The following is a 17,006-nucleotide window of genomic DNA, read 5'->3' as shown; positions in this document are numbered from 1 at the left end:
TATCTGTAAAATGTTTTTAATACATTTGTGGATTATTGAAAAACAAAAAAAAACAGGAATTTATTTTCTTCCCAAGAGACATGAGTGCATCTTGATACAGGGTGTGGAATAACGAGTCCTTCAAGCACAGAAATTAGTCCAAAACAGATAATAAAACACAAAACCTAAAAAAAATATATTAGATATAATCAACACAGTGGTCAATCTCACATGTTTCATATTAAAACTTGTTTATTCTAAATGATCAATGTTACGGTATAGATCTATTATAGATATTTATTTTTTGGGGGGATAGTTTATTCTTGACTGTATATTACTTTTATCTGAAAATAACCTATATGGTAAATTATGAAGCAGTGGTAAATGCAGTGCAATGATAGTGTCCCTGTATTTTTCAACATCTCAAACAAACGTGTTGTAATACAACAGTGTTGAAATCCGTTTACCTTGACACAGTCATTCAGAACTCAAACCCAACAATCATGTGGATAAAATGATGCAACAACTTCCTCACTGGACGGACAGTGACACAATTTTGCTTATGTTTATACAGGTAAATTCTAAATATCTGTAGTAAAACTGCACTTAATGAACTGTTTGAGCTGAATGTGAATTCACTCCAGCCCTGTACAATACTGGAGCACATTATGCTGAACACTCAATGGCTTATTGAAACTGCTACAGCAAATAATATATTTATATCATATTTATGTACATTATATACAATTTTATTTTGTTAAATAAGTTACATAATGCACGGGTAAAAGGATATCTATTAGGTGCATATCACATTACAAAGGTCTGTGACAGTATGGCTTTGTAAATATACATTACAATATTGTCATCAGAAAAAGCAAGTGCAGTCAGATGGGACTAGCTTTCAGCATCGTTCTCATTGTTTTCGTTTCTGAGTTTTGTGTCTTACACTCCATTGGTTTTGATATGAAGACTGTTCAGACCTTATATGAAAAATATACCACTTCTTCAGCAGAGCCAAAAATAACGAGATGCTTAAAGACAGACTAATACTGACTGTGTAGGCCACACTATAAAGCATAAAGAGTAGCCTCTACTTGCTAAGCAGCGTTTTAAGGGAGCGGGTGAGTGCGTTAGCAATGGCCGACATGGTGCTGGAGTGGCGGACCAGGGCCTTCACGCTGTGCTCCCCTGGTGCTCCCACGGTGGCAGCCTCGGCCGCCTTGAGCAAACAGATATAGTTCATGACGACCTCGTCGACCTTTGCCACGACCTCTCTCTGTTGGTGCGAGGCTGAGGCTCCGAGCCCCCTGACCAGACACATGCAGGCTTCGCAGAGACAGCATAGCACCTGGAAGCTACACGTTACGGCTAGCAGCATCTCCTCGGGACTTCCGTGGGCCTGCGCCATCCTCCGGCATGCCCGGCCCAGTTCTTTGGACTCGACCGAGAGGAGCTGCTTGAACTGGGCCACGTCTTGGAGAGGCATCTGGCCTCCACGATCGCAGCGACCAACGCTGGACCTCACCAGGGCAATGAGCTCGCTGGCGTCGCGGCGAACGTCAAAGAAGCCAGAAGGGAAGCAGTACATGCGGTCCTTGAGTGCGTTGATTCGCGCGAGGCGGTCGCTAAAGCTCATGTTATTGAGGACCTCCCCGTACAGCTGCTCCCCAGCCACATCCACGGCTGAGCCACAGGGCAATATGGCTGGCGCATCCGCACAGCCATTATCCATATCGTTCCCGCCGCGGCTTCGTCGGGGTCTCTCCCACTCAATCTCATCCTCTTCTGCCTCGCTCTTACGTTTGAAGAAACAGTAGCTAAAAGGCCCGTTGCATCTCCAGGGACTGGTGTCCAGTTTTTGGGAGCCCTTCATGTGTTTTGCGTCTTTCTGCAACGGGAATGCCACCGACGCCCTTCTGCTGTCTGCCCGACAGCCTGCGGACCAGCATGTGTGGGAAGACACAGAGCCTTGGGAGTAGCTCTTGGAGAGCCGCTTCCTTGTCGGCCTCCGTTGAACTTTGGTCTCACCTTGCAGGGGCACAGATGGTGACAAGGGCTGCTGGCTCCGGCACCGAGTGGGCTTATCAAACAGAACCTCCACACTTCCAGAATTGGCGGTCACATTGCTGGAGCTGCGTTTGAGCTCCCTGCCCCGTTGCAGGCTATTGCAGAAGGGATCTGGGAGCGTCTGGGGTTGGCTTGGGGCAACAGCTTGAATGTGATTTGGCCGGGACTGGATGGAATGGATGGCGTCCTGTGTGCATCCTGAGTTGCTGGAGCTAGCGTTGGCTTGCGAGGGAAGAGACAGAGGAGGCGGAGGAGGCGGGGGAGGTGGTGGAGGAGGTGGCGATTGTGGGTTGGGAGTTGGAGATGTAATGCAAGATCTACTGCCAGCACATGTCTGCCTGACAAAAGCTGAAGGGTGGTCTCCCCTTCCTAGTGAGATGGTGTTGAGGTCTGCTCGTTGACCACTTACACTGGGGGCGGCAGAGAAACAAAGAGAATCATTAGGACGAGAATGTGGAGACTGACGGACTGCATGCTTTGCCCTCGGCTCTGATCTGAACCAGTCCTCAGTGCTGCTACTAGGTTGGCTTCGTGACCGAGGCGGGGGGCGGTTAGAGTTCCCCCCACCCTCTCGGTTTCCGCTTGAAATGAGTCCCCCGTCACGACTGATACAGCCCTCTCTCTTATACAGTGACAGGAAGTGCTCTGGGTCCATACCACTCCTCTCTAGTTCGCTTTCCAGGCCAGAAAAGGAGCTTCTCCTCTCGGCAGTGAAATCTAGACTGTCGTTCAGTTTCTGAGCATGCATGTCAGAACTTCTCTTGAGTTTGGCAGGAAGTGTGGCAGAATGGTATGAGTGAGGATTTCTATTTGCCAGCTGCACAGTGTTCGCGTTAGGGTTTACTAAATTTGGGCTGAGGAATGGGGATGATATGGAGGAAGGCATACATGGGCAGCGAGCAATGGTGTTCCCCCTACTCTTTACCATTTCAACAAGCTGAGGGTTACTCGTGATAAAGCGCCTGGTGTCCTTTTTTACTGCCCCTCCCATGCCTGCACTGTGCAGCTTCCCTCCCTGATGCATCTGGCTGACTGTTAGATAGTTAATCAGTTGTCTGTAGGCCTCACTGCCCTCCTTCTGGTTCAGCCCCTTAAAACAGGCCTGTTGTTTAGCATGCAGATCATTGTGGGGCCTCTTGCTCCCAGTACCTGTTGTCTCTTTATGCTTAGACGGTGTGGCTGAGGAGGGACGGCCTGGTTCTGCCCCAGCCGCGGGTGGGTGAATGTTGGGCAGCATTTTCCGAAGGAGGGCAGGGTCTGCATGAGGGTGGAGGTCCTTACCCTGAGTGCTCTGGCTAGGGGTGCTGCGAGGGTTTCCGGGTTTGCTATCCTCATAGTTTAGCACCCTGAGTAATGAGGAGGAGGAATTGGAGAGTGGGTGCCTTTGCAAGTGGTGGTGTTTTAATTCAACTGCACCGGGGCCGAGGGGTGAGTCGGTTGGGGTGGCACAGGCACTACTGTTCGTGCTGCCACCAGCATCCAGCGATGAGCACAGGGAACCCTGTAGTGAACTGTGGGCTTCCCCTTGCAAATTTGAAATCCGTTTGGCGAGATGGTACTCACACAACCGTGCAACACTCTGCTGTCTCGATATCGGCTGATGGTCATTTTGTATGTCCGGTGCCTGGTCGGACCCCCCCGATCTGGATTTTTGGGTTGTGGACAGCAGTGATGCTACGACCAGATGCTCGTCTTGCTCAACAGCTGCAGCTCCATTATTTGCACCGCAGTCTCCCAAGTTGACGACATCTAACAGGCGCTCAGAGTTAATGGAAGGAGGGCGGGGGATTCTGGGATGGTCACGGGGGAGGCTGTTCATGCCCTCGGCCGCAGCATTTTCTTCCAAAAAAGAATTCTGTCTCCTTTGACTTTCCCCTCGCTCCGAGAACGAAGTGCGTTGGTCCATTTCAAAATGGCCGTGGCTCCCACTGCTCTCACCTCGATGCCCTTCCCTTGTGCTGAAGGTGTTGTACTTGCTACTGGAATCCGCAGACTTTTTGTGATGCTTGCCTCCTGGCGTGGTGGAGCTCGGGCGCTGCAGAGTGGACGATAGTTGTGTCTGGGATCTCCCCGCCAAGCTGTCGGACCCTGACGTCGAGGCAGTGTCCAAAAGGGGGCTCCGTCTCGGGGGAACAGCCGGAGGATGAAGGTGCCGCGTTGGACTGCGGGGTTTCTTCTGTATCGTTCCTACGGTGCTGGGCGAGATGGGGAATTCAGTTTTCTCCTCAAGTAAAGGCTGGTAACCTTCCCTTGTGGCCATCAGGAGACGCATGTGGCTCTCATTGAGCCGGTGAGTAGCAGCCAGCTCAGAGATTTCTGTCATCTCTGATGAGTTGGTCTCATTGCCAGAATCTGAGGACGACTCGGGGCTGAAGCCTCGAGACGAGTAAACACCTAGAAGATGAGAGATGAAAAGTTAAATATGGGTCAATTATCTAACTAAGCAAGCTGCTAAAGCTGCCACATGCTACAGAATATTACACAAAGCTATGTCCATATTTGCAATTGAGGAGGCTTAATATACAAATAGTTTCTGTTCTGGTAGCATGTATCTGTTTTGAGAGTTTAAAGAAAACGCATCAAAGACAAATATCCACAAAAAGGGAAAACTACCCAATAATGTTTCAACTGTTTTAACATGAATACAATCCCACACATTTTAGTGGTCTGAATGATATAAAGTGAGAGAGACTAAAGACCACAGACGTAGACACAGGATTTATTGGGGCATCATTTGGGGTGAGTAAAAAAGTCTGAGAACCAATGTTAAACAAAGCAGCTTTCATTTTCAACAGACCTGGATTTCTACTGCCGGGTGGCGGCGGTGGAGGCCTCTGCTCAGAGACGGACAGAGCCTCCAGTGCTTGTAGGGTATGCATGACTGCATTCTCCAGCCTTCTCTCCCCTCCCCTGCTCCCTTCCCCTTCTCCCTCCCCGTGCGCCAGGACGGCGTCAATTAACGACACCGGGATATCGTCGTTGTCGCGCGTGCTCAGCGGCCTCCCCTCCGGCGCCGCCTCCTCGTCCGAACTGTCCCGGAAGCCCGGCGGAGGGGCCGCGATCGCCATGTTGAGCGTCTGCAGCAGCGTGTCGTCTTCGTCCTCGTCGACGCTGTCGTCGCCCTCCGGAGGGGGCAGCGACGTCAGGTCGATGATGTCGTCGGTGGAACCGGAAAGCGCGAGGAAGGAAGCCGTGCCGGCCGCCGTGGCCAACCCGCCTCCCTGGTTGCCACGGCTTTCATCGCCGCCTCCTCCGTCGTCACCCACCGGAGTCCCGCCGGTGGAGTCTTCCTCGCAGGAGGCGTCGTCGTCGTCCTCCGCGTCGTCCGTCGTGTCGCGATAAAACAGATCCCGTAGCAGTGGCTCCTCTCCGCCTTCCTCCGTTATAATGTTACTATAGACGTGCGTCAGATCACCGAACTGAAACGGCACCCTGTCCTGTGGCCGAAAGTCTGTGTTGTTGTGCATGTAGGGCGGTCTGTGCCCGGGGGCCTCGGGGCTCTCCGACAGTCTTTCATAGCCCAAGTTCTTCGGCTTGTTCAAGGGTGGGTCCCCTCCAAAAATGAACGACACTTTGGCGCTGCGAGGTGAGTCTTGAGGTTTGTGTCTGGTGGTGGGGGGAAGAGGAGGGGGCACCGGACTCCTCCGTGTCCCAAGGTCTCTGTCAGGGTTTGGGGGTTCAAGGAAGTAAGGAGACACACTGTTTTCCCTCGGCCCATTGTTGGAATACTCAGAGTCCCTGTTGTAGACCTCTCCTTGGCCGGGTGACGGCTCCTCGTTGTCCCCCAAAGATGTGCTGTATGGCCATTCCAGGACACGATCCTGACCTGCAGACAGCCGCAGAAAGACACGGTCTTATTATTTTATGCGTTTTTATATTTTATGTTGTTCGAATCTCAAAGTGGCTGCCTCCTCTTCGCCAGACCTCTGAGTGCTTCACTTCAGGGGACCTTTTGGTTTTAATGCTGCACCGTGCAGCTTCAATTTTTAAGCTTCAAGCTTTTTCTTCTCTAGTTGTTTTAATAATTTCATGCGGAGAGTCCTGCCAGGACAAAGATCTTGCCACATAAAAACTGTGCTGGAAAACGGACATTTTGTCACCCAAAATGCATCCACTCGGTAAAAGAAACAACGAACAATGTAAATACTGACTGTAAACTTATCACTGTGAATGACAAATTCTACAAATTAAATTAAATGAGGAGGCAAATAGATACTATTCTGACCACACACACACAATCATAACTCACCAGTGTCCTCCCCTCCAGGGCTGTTGCTGTGGGGCATGCTGAAGATAGATCTCCTGGAGTCCACTAGGAGGCGGTAGTAGCCTGCTGTTAGACAGGCCAGGTTCATCGCATCACTGGCTTCCATGATCAATGTGATGGGCTGTGAGGAAGAAAAAAAAAGCAAAGGAAAAGAAGGGCGGAAGGAGGGAAGAAAGAAAGGACAAACATATTATCATTTGAGCGAGGCCAAGCGATGCTCGCTAGTGCTTCTGTTTATTTCCCCCTCCACTGCTCACCCTGACATCCAGAACATGCAGCTCCAGTCGGACGTTGGTCTCATCCTCGGTGAGGATCTCGATGCGGTTGACATGGCTGAAGTCGGCCAACAGGGCCACGAGGTTGGTCCGGATGTTGATGACGTGACTGATGCCGTAACGCGGGCCCACGAGCAGCGTCACCTCGGTCTGTTTCTCCCCTTGCTACAGAAAGTCGTGCGGACGCATAGGACAGTTAGAAGTACTTCAAAAAGTACTTTTTTAAACTTGTCCAAACCCATTTAGGGATCTAATATCCTTACCAAAAGTATAGAACAGAACTCCCTCCCTCCATAGAGCCGGAGTTCGCTGAGGTACCTCAGGTAATGCACCTTGGCCTGCAACCCAGTCAGCTGCACAGACAGAAGAGAAAGCCATTAGCATTAGAAACCAAATCACCTCAACCTGTATGGACACATTTGTCTTCCATAATGTCAGGATGTAAAGCACTCTCAAGCCATTTTGATCTAGACCAGTGATTTTCCATTACGTCCCATCGCGTTATTTAAAATCTGATCAACGTCTGAAGTGCGGCTCCACCGCCGTTCTCTCCGTGGCTCGCTTCTGCAGATATGTACTTCTCCAGCCACTTAGCGTCTGTGGGATTTTCAACATTCAATCTTATTAAAGGGACCCGAATTACATTTTAGCGTTAATAAATACCGCTGCATGGACTGTAATGAGACATATATATCAACGACCTGACGCATCCATTGTTGCTTCGAGCAGATTATGTGTTTTCTGATTCACCTTTTCTATTAACTGCCGCGCTGAGTGTCCTTATATTTCATCAACATTTTCTCAGGGAGGGCAATTTATCTGTAGCGCAGAGGATGCTGAATACAAATGGCGCCAGCTTGTTTATATGTGCAGTACATCAAGCTGCCTTCATCGCCGCTTACAATACATCTTGAGACTATCGTGAGTCCATCTGATGTTGCACCCTAATTTAAAACGAGCATCAGTCTCAGAAACAAAAGGCTAATGGAGACGTCTGACCTTGACAGACGTCCCTATTAAAAGATAATTCCGCTTGGACGAAACTCCCACTCCGTCTTAACCACCAAACCGGAGTGAGCGGCCTGTTTTGGTGAAGGGCTGAGCGGGAGCTCCAAGGCCGTGAAAAGCAATGCTAATTTGAAGCGTCGATGTTTTGAACCGCACGTCAGTTCGCCGGTGTTCCTCGGCCGTCTATGTCTCCCTAATGAGTCGAGTGGATCGCAACTGTGAATGCAAATGATTAGCCAGCACATCGCACTGCCGGCGGCTGCAGAGGGAAGAGATCGATATCCCTCTAGCGCGCCGCACATTTCATGGACATTATACACACATACATGGAGTTCAGGGGTGTTCAATGTCAACCGCAATCCTTCAGCTGTGTCTGCTGATGGGAAAAGAGCTTTTCAGATTATACACACACTATTACATACTTATTAAATTATAATTTTTTCTAAACATGAAAACTTTTCTCAACAAGCATCTACAAACATATGTTCTGATGTTACACTGTGTGTCAGATGTGAGACAAAAAAACAATATGAGTACCCTGGAAGAAGCAAAAGGACTTGATTCACCCCAACTAGATTGCCCAAACATCCAGAAACACATTGTTCTCAATCTTTTTTTTATTGTGACAAATATATCCCCCCGCCTCTCCCCTCCCTGTAGCACTCAGCCATGAGCTCATCCAGTACAGCTGAACATGTAAATCTTTAAAAAAAAAAACGGGCCCAAAAATATATAGTCATTTTGAAAAAGAAAAGTAATTTCCAGAAACAGCTGGGCTCTGCAGTTCTTAGATTTAGGGAGTCATAACATTCAGCCAGGATGAATCCATATTCGGAGGGAGTATTTATGGCGGCGCGGTGGCGTAACAGGGATCGACTCGAGATGAACTGCAGGGGCCGTGTGCGTCGCCGGGAAGCGACACATCTGTGTTTTTAATCACGGCCCAGCGTTTTCTTTCCCCTCGTCCGCATGCAGGAATAATACAGTTTGTGTCTTCTCTGAGATTAACCCCCGCTCCCTGTAGTCCAACCGTGATTCACTTGCAGCTAACCGCAGCTAACCTCATTTGCATGACAGTTAAAACTGTTTCACGGGCTAATATTGCTAGTTTATCCTCGCATGGACGCCTGTATCATTGAAAGAGCTGAAAAAAAAAAAAGTTGAGCTGAAGTTGGCTGTCGGCCCCTGACCTGTGGAACATGTGCGCGTGAATATAAATACCTCATTATGCACACAGTTTGACGAAGCGTTTCGCTTGGTTTTATTACATTAGCATGCACAGTCTGGCCCGACTGAGGGTCTTAGGTTGACAAGGGTGAGAACCCTCGCAAGGTCGAGCGAGCTATTTTAGGATGTGGCGTCAGAAAAAAACAGAAAAAAGAAAGCAGACTGTGCTCGTGCACATGCGTGTGTGTGTGTGTGTGTGTGTGTCAGAAGTTTGTTACAAGGGCAGAGAAAGACGGCTTACTTTTTTCCCCGGAGGCACGAGGTTCTGGTTGGTTTTGAGGATGTGCGTCAGAGCCTTCTTGATGTTTTTCTCCTTCATGCTGGACAGCACGACGGGGGGCAGGAACAGCGGCAGACCCCACTCCTTTCTGTGGAGAGCAGGTTGAGGATTGATCAGCGGAGACAGCCACTCCACCGGACCAGGGTTCAATACCCGGGTTCAATGCTGGCAGGCAGAAGCCAGAAATCAGACGGCGTTTACTCTTAAAAACCTTTTAGAGGAAACAGCCCAAACTGTCTCAGCCAGGTCTATTATTTATACCTGACGGCGCAGCTCCGGGCTGTACAACAGTTTTATCAGTACAGCTCATGTTGATAGTGTCAAAAAAAGCACACGCCACAATGTCCATTCAACTCACTGGATGTATTTCAGGGACACCTTCTGGCTCTGTCTGGTCGTCATGGTGAGGATGTACATCTGCAGAGCGGCGAGTCGCAGCGCGGCGTCGTACTTCAGCTCCGTGCCGAAGCGCTCCAACACCACGTCGTTGCAACTCTGCGGCAAAAAGGAAGCGGCAAGCGGCGTTACGCGAGAACCCCAAAGTCAGGCCGTCCCGGCGGAGCTGAAATAAGTTAGCAACCCTTGTGACTTGAGCTTCCTTCAAAAGGGGAATAGTCCCTGGTGAAGGACTCGGAAGTACAACACGTTGAACTGAAGATTAGCTTTCCTTCTCTCAGGCTATTTCGCTTGACTAATTTATCAAAGGAATCCTGTGGGGAGGCAATTGTTCTATTTGAGGACGTTATTTGCAAATGAAGATTTTGTCTTGACAGGACCCACTCTGTCACTTTGTTATTTACAAGTCATCCCCCCCCCACACACACACACAAATAAATATACGCCGGATCGTATCTCGCTCAAAGACGACAAACAATGTCGCGGAATCAGTTTCGGGGATCTGGCTCACCTGCACGTAGAGGTATTCAAATGCCACGCCGTCTCTACGGAGCAGCTCCACGGGGTCCCGGGGCACAAAGCTGAGCCGGAAGAAACACTTCATCTTGTCACAGCCGGGCCTCTGGGTCACCTGGGGCCGCAGAGAGAGAGAGAGAGAGAGAGAGAGAGAGAGAGAGAGAGAGAGAGAAGAGAGGAAATACAAGGTCTGAAGCCTGTTGTGTGACATTACGGCGTTGCATGATGGGAATTGTAGGATTCAGCGTTGGTGCGTTGACCCTTTACACATAGAGTAACAAGACTATACATATTGATCATAGGTTTTGTATGTACAAAATACAATATTTCCCTCTGAAATGTATAAATACAATAAAAAACACCGTTAAAGTGAAGTAGCTCAAAGTTATACTTCAAGGCTCAGTACTTACGTTTGATTCCATTTCTTATTGGGGACAACCACGAGACCAGCCCCATCATTCAAATATTGATTATATGTTATGAAGGATTTACCGTGGTGGTGTGGAGAGGCCGAGGGAGTTTTGTTTTTCGACTTCAAGGACTACCCGCCTCCTCCTCTCCAGCTGTCACGTAAGATTGACGCTCAACTGTATCAGAGTGTATGTTCCAATGACTCTCGCGACTCTTAAAACTGCCACTGCGTGCGCCACGTTCAGATCTCCACATCGGAATATTAACGTCGGCCTCATGTGATCCCGCAAACCTCATCAGAACATGGCAGACACTTTTGATGTGTGTGTGTGTGTGTGTGTGTGTGTCTGGGGGAGTGGAGGTGTAATGTGAGCTGTCACCCCTTCTGTGCCAGGGCTGATAAATGGTACCAGGCTCCAAATGCTGTGTGAATACTGAGCAGGGATGTTTATGTGTGTGTGTGTGTGTGTGTGTGTGTGTGTCAGACTTAGGAAATGGCCGAAGAGGAAGCATCTCCTACCTGAGTAAGCATCTCCTGTTCGTGCAGGAGAAGCAGTTTGCTTCCAGAGCCTTCCGTCCTGTGCTCCAACACCAGGGAGAAGTGCTCGATGCCTTTGATGGACAGCTTCTCTTGCAGGGTCAGGATCACGTCCTGAAGTAAAAACACCAGACGGTGGTTTAGTTAGAGCAGTTGCTTGAAAAGGGATCTATATTTCCTTCGTAAAAAGAAAACATAATGACGCGGCAGATTCTTTTATGACAAGTTACCGACATTTGGACCTTCGACAGAAACACAAAACCTCGACTGGAAACGTAAGGAGATGAAGTTGTGGAGCGGAGACGATCCGTTTAAGTTAAGACGCGTCTCCTTGATTCAGATGGAAATTTCTCAGGTGGTAAACATGATCAAATCAAGGTCAAAATAAAATAGTGTTTTGCATTACTTCACACGTTTTTGGAGCTTCTTCAGAATGAATGGTTCCCTTTTTATCTCTCGCATACCAGTTTAAAACATGTACATATTTTACTTCTAAAGACGAATAAATGTTTTAGCATCTCTACCTTGGAATAGAAGAGAAAACACATGTTCTTGTTATGTGTGAAGCCAGCAAGGAATTTTACAAGGTTATAGCATCTATTTAATATAACAAATTCATTCTAATACAGGCCTTTTTTTTCTGTGCTTCACTTCTAGAGATATTTTTCTTCTTCCATTTATCAGACACCGACATACATTGATGTAAGCAATCATTTCATGAAGGTCATGTTTGACCAACCTATGGAGTAGTGTGTGTTCTAGTGACCTATGCATCGCAGCTTTAAGAGGATAAAGTAGGTTTTATTAATCATTACAGAGTGGATCACTCCAGCCGGGCATGTGCGTGCGTGTGTGTGTGTGTGTGTGTGTGTGTGTGTGTGTGTGTGTGTACGCGGGCTCGCCAGGTAAAGACAATACTACTCAGGGAGGAAAAGAGTGAGTCAGCTTTCTTTGCGTCCTTCCTTCAGCTTTCTTTGCGACACATTGAATCATACAAACATGAAACATAACTAAATCTACAAGTCAAACAGATTGCAATGCGCTCTCTGCCACCTTGCTCGGTGATTGAATTCCATGGCCTGTGTGTGTGTGTGTGTGTGCGTGTGTGTGTGCGTGCAACCGAGACTCATTTGCACTCTGAATGAATTTCCCCCTTTGTAATAATAGATGCAGCAGAGACTGCTAATCTTGCAAAGTGTGCCTCCAGAAAAAAAGAGGGAGGGGGTGGGGGGCGGCGAGCGAGCACGCACCTTGATGGAAGTGCTGCTGTCGAAGCGAAAAGACTTGGTCTGCCCGTTCTCCAGGTAGACCTTCAGGACATTTGGCATGAACAGGAGAGAGTTGTCCTTCACCGCGTTCTGCAACAGATATGCAATATGATCGGCCTTTGTTCCATCCCGCCTCGTTCGACGTCCCCTTGAGCGGAATGCAGGTGAGGCGTGATACGTGAGCGGGCTTCATGAGAGTGTCTCCGTGTCATAACACATTCTTGTGACTGTCTTATCTATCTGGCATCCACTCAACTGTCTGTCTTACGTGGTAACCATCTGTCATTGCCTATATAGGTCATACATAAGTGTGTGTGTGTGTGTGCATGTGTGTGTGTGTGTGTGTGTGTGTGTGTGTGTGTGTGGTACTGACTGGAACCTGGCCGTTTATAATGACCTCCTCTGCAAAGCGCACTTTGACCGGATTGGACTTGAGCATGGCTTTTTTGGCTGCACTGATGAACGCTGATTTAGGGGACTAGGAGGCAACGGTCCAGAGAGAGAGAGAGAGAGAGAGAGAAAAAGAGAGAGAGAGAGGGAGAAGGGAGGGAAAGAGACAGACAGATGGAGGGGGAGAGAGATAAAGAGAAGCATGAATAACACAGGCACAAATAAAGAGGCGCGTTTCCACATTAGCTGCACATATAACGCTGGAAAGAGAAAATCAATACAACTTTAACATAATAACTTCAACTTTACTCAAATTGGGAAAAGCAATTTTCTCGAAATAACACACCCCGAACTCTGGAGGAGACGTATGAATGCATTTAGTCGGAGGAGGACGAGATTATTTCATCCACAAACAAGTTTCACGGGCCCGGAGGAGAGTCAAGGAGGAGAGAGCCTCAGCTATACCTCCCCAAACAGGATCACAAGGGCACACAATGTCGTTCAAGGGCAGTGTATTTTTTCAGGAGAAAGGTGAAGCGAAGTCAGAGGAATGCTGGCAGCGACTCTGGACACTAAATCACCAGCTAATTCTATAAAAGGTTTCAATTAGTTGTGACCACAATCAACACATTGCACATACAGAGTAGTCCTTTCCCTGGTTTTCATGTTTGGCATCCCTATTTTTATAAATACATCCGACACAGACACTTTGTAGTGTTTTTTTTTGTTGGTTGTTGCAGGAGCTGATCTACTCACGGGATACGGTTGGACGACAGTCAACACGATGGATTCTTTGCAGCTCCTGAAGCGAGAGAATCACAAAGTCAACACAAACATCAGGAAAGCACAATCAGCGGCGAGCAGCGATGGCAGATAAGCGACAGGGAACTTGATCAGCTCGGAAATGGAATAAGAGGCCTCTGGCAAGTCACCACTTACAAGCAGACACACTTAAAACACCCCAACCCCATTAGTCTCCCATAAATAAATGCAATACAATTGCTTCTTTCTTCTTCTTAATTCTAAATATGTATTTATCTGGGTCTTGTGTGATGAGCAAATGGCTTTTAGAATGGTAATGACTTGGTGTCACTGTGACTGGCAGTTATCAGAGTGCTATGATGAGTGCCATTTAATAGCTTACGACAGGATACGTTCCCAAAACAGCAGTCTGTTTGTAATACAAGGGAACGAGCCCTTTAAATCTTGGGTATCCTTAACCTTCAGAACAGTTTTTTTCTTTGTGGGGTGTGGTCGTCTTGTATTTCTTTACGAAACCCTCCACAGGATTAACTGCCACCATCTTGGATTCTGACAGATCACAGTAGGGGGGGGGCGTCTGTCGTCACCTGACGAGGTCGATGACTCGTTCCCTGGGAGCCGAGCTCACGGGTTCGTCGTTGATCATGATGATCTCATCGCCTGGCAACAGCTTCCCCTCCGATGGACCACCTACGTGCACCAAAAAAAAAGAAAAAAAGGTGTCCGGCAACGAATCACTGCGTCCAAAGTGTGTTACAGGTAACGTGGGCGTGTCCGTCTCCTGACACGAGCGTGGACAGACCGCCCCGTCCCGAAGCACTTGCTGCGTGTTCCTTTCCTTGGCAAACACCTCTGAATAGAATATGCATTGCTTCAATTGTCTGCTTGGGATTCAGCGCTGATTGATTGATGAAGATAATCCCTGTGTGTGTTTGGCGGTAATTTGGCAATTGGCCAATTAACCAAAAACAATCGATACCTCCGGGACAATTCATTTTTTGATTTATTTTCTTGATTGTCCGAGGTCAATTCAACTTACTGGAGAAGCCAGCAGTCTGCGTGGCTTCCTCCTAAACAACGACGAGGGCAACTGTTTGCACTGATAAGCATTCTGCAAACTTTATCCTCTCTTCGCCCTTCCGGTGGCACCACATCCCTCTGCACTCCTGCGTTGCTGCTGCAGGCAACGGATACAGCTCCTCTCGCTGTCAATCATGCGAGAATAATCCCCTGATTCACATGTTACTCTTTGCTAAAATACATGCAGTTAAGCGGTGTTGTTCAAGTGACTCACACAGGCAGCGAGGCGGCATGGAACGCAGTCAACGTGTTGTGCATTTTTAGTGAAACTCCTTGATTTAAAGGCCCAAATGTGTTGGATTTCTTCGGCGTCTCCTTGCGGCGACGTCGGACGGGACCCCGCTGCGGCCAGCGCCGCGATAAACGCCTTACCTGGTGTGACCGAGCGGACCACCACCGGTTTCTCGCTGCCCGCCACGAAGCCGAAGCCCAGGACCGGGTCCCGTCTCATCTCCACCAGGCGGGGGGCGGGCGGGACCGCGTCCAGGTGAACCTCCTCCAGGGAGCTGCACTGGGACACTTGGCTGGAAACAAACAAAAAGGGGAGCGAAGGCGGGGGATGAGTCAGCAGATCGTTCCACTCGGTGAAGCGATGCAGCAGGTAATGGGCTCAATGACTGTCCTGCATATTAAGAGAGCATCTCTGAGAGAGTATGATCCAGTACACATTAAAATCCACTCAATTCATTCGCTCCTACATTAGAAATTAGTTTTAGCTCCCAAAGAAAACATTACACGCGGAATGAATGATTTGAGCTTTCCGATCAGCTGCTCATAAATCACAGCCCTGGCTCAGGTTTGGTGATTAAGCACAACATTTTATGCTTAAGAGCTATTTATAAAAGAGAGCATGGGTCCCGCGTTCATAAAATACCAAAGATTTGCAATCTGGAAGCAATTTGGTTGCCGCATCCATTTAAAAGCCCGCGGACTATTCCAAATTAAAGTGTGCCGATCGTTTAATCAAGTCACAATAGCTTCAAAAAAAATGAATGTGTGAAAGTCAAAAAAAGGACGTGCTGCTCTTGATGGCTTTGATCGTCCTATCATCCCACTGTCCTGTATGCACGTACACGCGGAACAATGCCGATGGTGAAGTCTCGAAAGAAACCGTGAAAAACAACAACAAAAACAAAGCAGTGTTCATGCGGGTCAACATTGAAGTGAAGTGTCCTTTTCTTTGCCTATTTGCAAGTCACTCAGGATGAGAACTCCACTTTAATGTGAATGCCCCGTATTAAATTAAACCTCCCAGCTTGCTGAACCTCGGGCGTCCGTCCTGCCGGGAACGCCGAGTGCCTGCTAATTATGAGGTGATGTATATGCTTTTCAGTGGGGCTCACTCATTCTGCCTCTGTCTCAATCTCCACCTCCCTCCCTCCTTTCACAGCTTAAAACGCTCCCTTGGCAGCCGCCGCTTCCTTCGCTGTTACATTAAGTCCAGTCCGGGTCAGGGTGGGCATTGTCGCCTCGCCAACATCCATCCCATATTGGCCGCCTCGGCAGAAATGTGGGCCTAATCCATCCTAACCTTGACATAGTCACATATGTTCCATTCATTTTTAACGGCACTAAACCAACGGCTGAATATAATGTGTGTATATATATATATACTCTATATACCTGCAGCTTTGCCTCAATCTGTCCTGACGATAAAGCACGCCCCAACCGACTTCATCTCCCCGACCGATCCGGATCAGTCTCAATCTCAATCCCCGTCACCTTCTTTCCCCTCTTGCGCTTTCTCATTCTCTCTCTCATTATCACATTGATCTGTACTGTGCATAAGAAGAGGGAGGCTAAATCTGTCTGTAATGAAGCATGTTCCAATCTGCAATGTGGGCCTATGTTCCCTGTCAGGGTCAGGAGGAGGGAGGGCGAGGGGGTTTAATCCCGCGGGAGGGCAGAGACGGGATATCCGGGGGGTCAGGGGAAAGCTGAATACATAAAAAAAAGGTCAAATCCGTGCGTTGCTGCTATAGTCATGGGAGGATGGGGGAAAGCGTGCAACTCACGCCGACGCTCCTGGTCCTCGTTAGTTGCAATGACAAGGTTTGTATTGCTTACCCATGACTGAAGTTGTATCTAATAGGATATATAAAAGGGGACAGAAAGGGAAGGTCAACCATTGGTTTATGGACAGCTGTTTTGAAGCCATTTTGGCTGTGGCCATCTTGGTTTTTGGGCGCCTTGTTGTTTTGCAGCCAGCAGGGACGCAAGAGGGTGGAGTTAAGCACAACTGAACACTGATTAAGACATTTTTTTGAAGATTTCTTTAGGCAAGTGCTTCCTTATTTATTGAGAGATACGCAAATAATGTGTTCCTATGGGGGTTGAATGCACTCGTTGGAAGTCACTTTGAATAAACACGCCTGCGAAACGTCTTAACATATGAACGTCATGATTTGCGTGAGATAATTGCATCCCTGTCCCTCACCTGCACAACCATGCATAAAAAGGGGAAAAAGGGACCAGTATTCGGTGTCAGTGGGGAATACTGCACCAAAACAGTCGGCAGGGTTTATAAAGCACACACAGATAA

At 48.3% G+C, this 17,006-nt stretch overlaps 1 protein-coding gene across 3 annotated transcripts in view; it reads right to left on the bottom strand.

Annotated features, from left to right (window-relative positions):
* LOC137793955 (FERM and PDZ domain-containing protein 4-like) overlaps positions 1-17,006 on the bottom strand; it is a 51,672-nt gene continuing 34,666 nt past the window's right edge. For 2 of the 3 annotated variants that reach the window (XM_068590434.1, XM_068590433.1), the window contains exons 3-16: positions 14,837-14,988; positions 13,972-14,074; positions 13,379-13,424; positions 12,606-12,710; positions 12,215-12,322; positions 10,947-11,078; positions 10,011-10,130; positions 9,462-9,598; positions 9,065-9,191; positions 6,852-6,941; positions 6,571-6,753; positions 6,296-6,434; positions 4,844-5,872; positions 1-4,440 (exon numbers count right to left, since the gene is read on the bottom strand). In XM_068590434.1, the coding sequence (XP_068446535.1) occupies positions 1,070-4,440; positions 4,844-5,872; positions 6,296-6,434; positions 6,571-6,753; positions 6,852-6,941; positions 9,065-9,191; positions 9,462-9,598; positions 10,011-10,130; positions 10,947-11,078; positions 12,215-12,322; positions 12,606-12,710; positions 13,379-13,424; positions 13,972-14,074; positions 14,837-14,988 (5,842 nt within the window). In that variant the 3' untranslated portion in view covers positions 1-1,069. The remainder of the gene's footprint in view (positions 4,441-4,843; positions 5,873-6,295; positions 6,435-6,570; positions 6,754-6,851; positions 6,942-9,064; positions 9,192-9,461; positions 9,599-10,010; positions 10,131-10,946; positions 11,079-12,214; positions 12,323-12,605; positions 12,711-13,378; positions 13,425-13,971; positions 14,075-14,836; positions 14,989-17,006) is intronic. The other variant, XM_068590435.1, reaches the window with a different exon arrangement.

The sequence above is a fragment of the Clinocottus analis genome, unplaced genomic scaffold (genome assembly GCF_023055335.1).
Source record: "Clinocottus analis isolate CAN_PGR_092001 unplaced genomic scaffold, fCliAna1.0.p SCAF_24, whole genome shotgun sequence".
In the NCBI taxonomy this organism is placed as follows: Eukaryota; Metazoa; Chordata; class Actinopteri; order Perciformes; family Cottidae; genus Clinocottus; species Clinocottus analis.
Note: the sequence above shows the minus strand (reverse complement) of the source record. Positions and strands in the feature narration are given on the sequence as shown.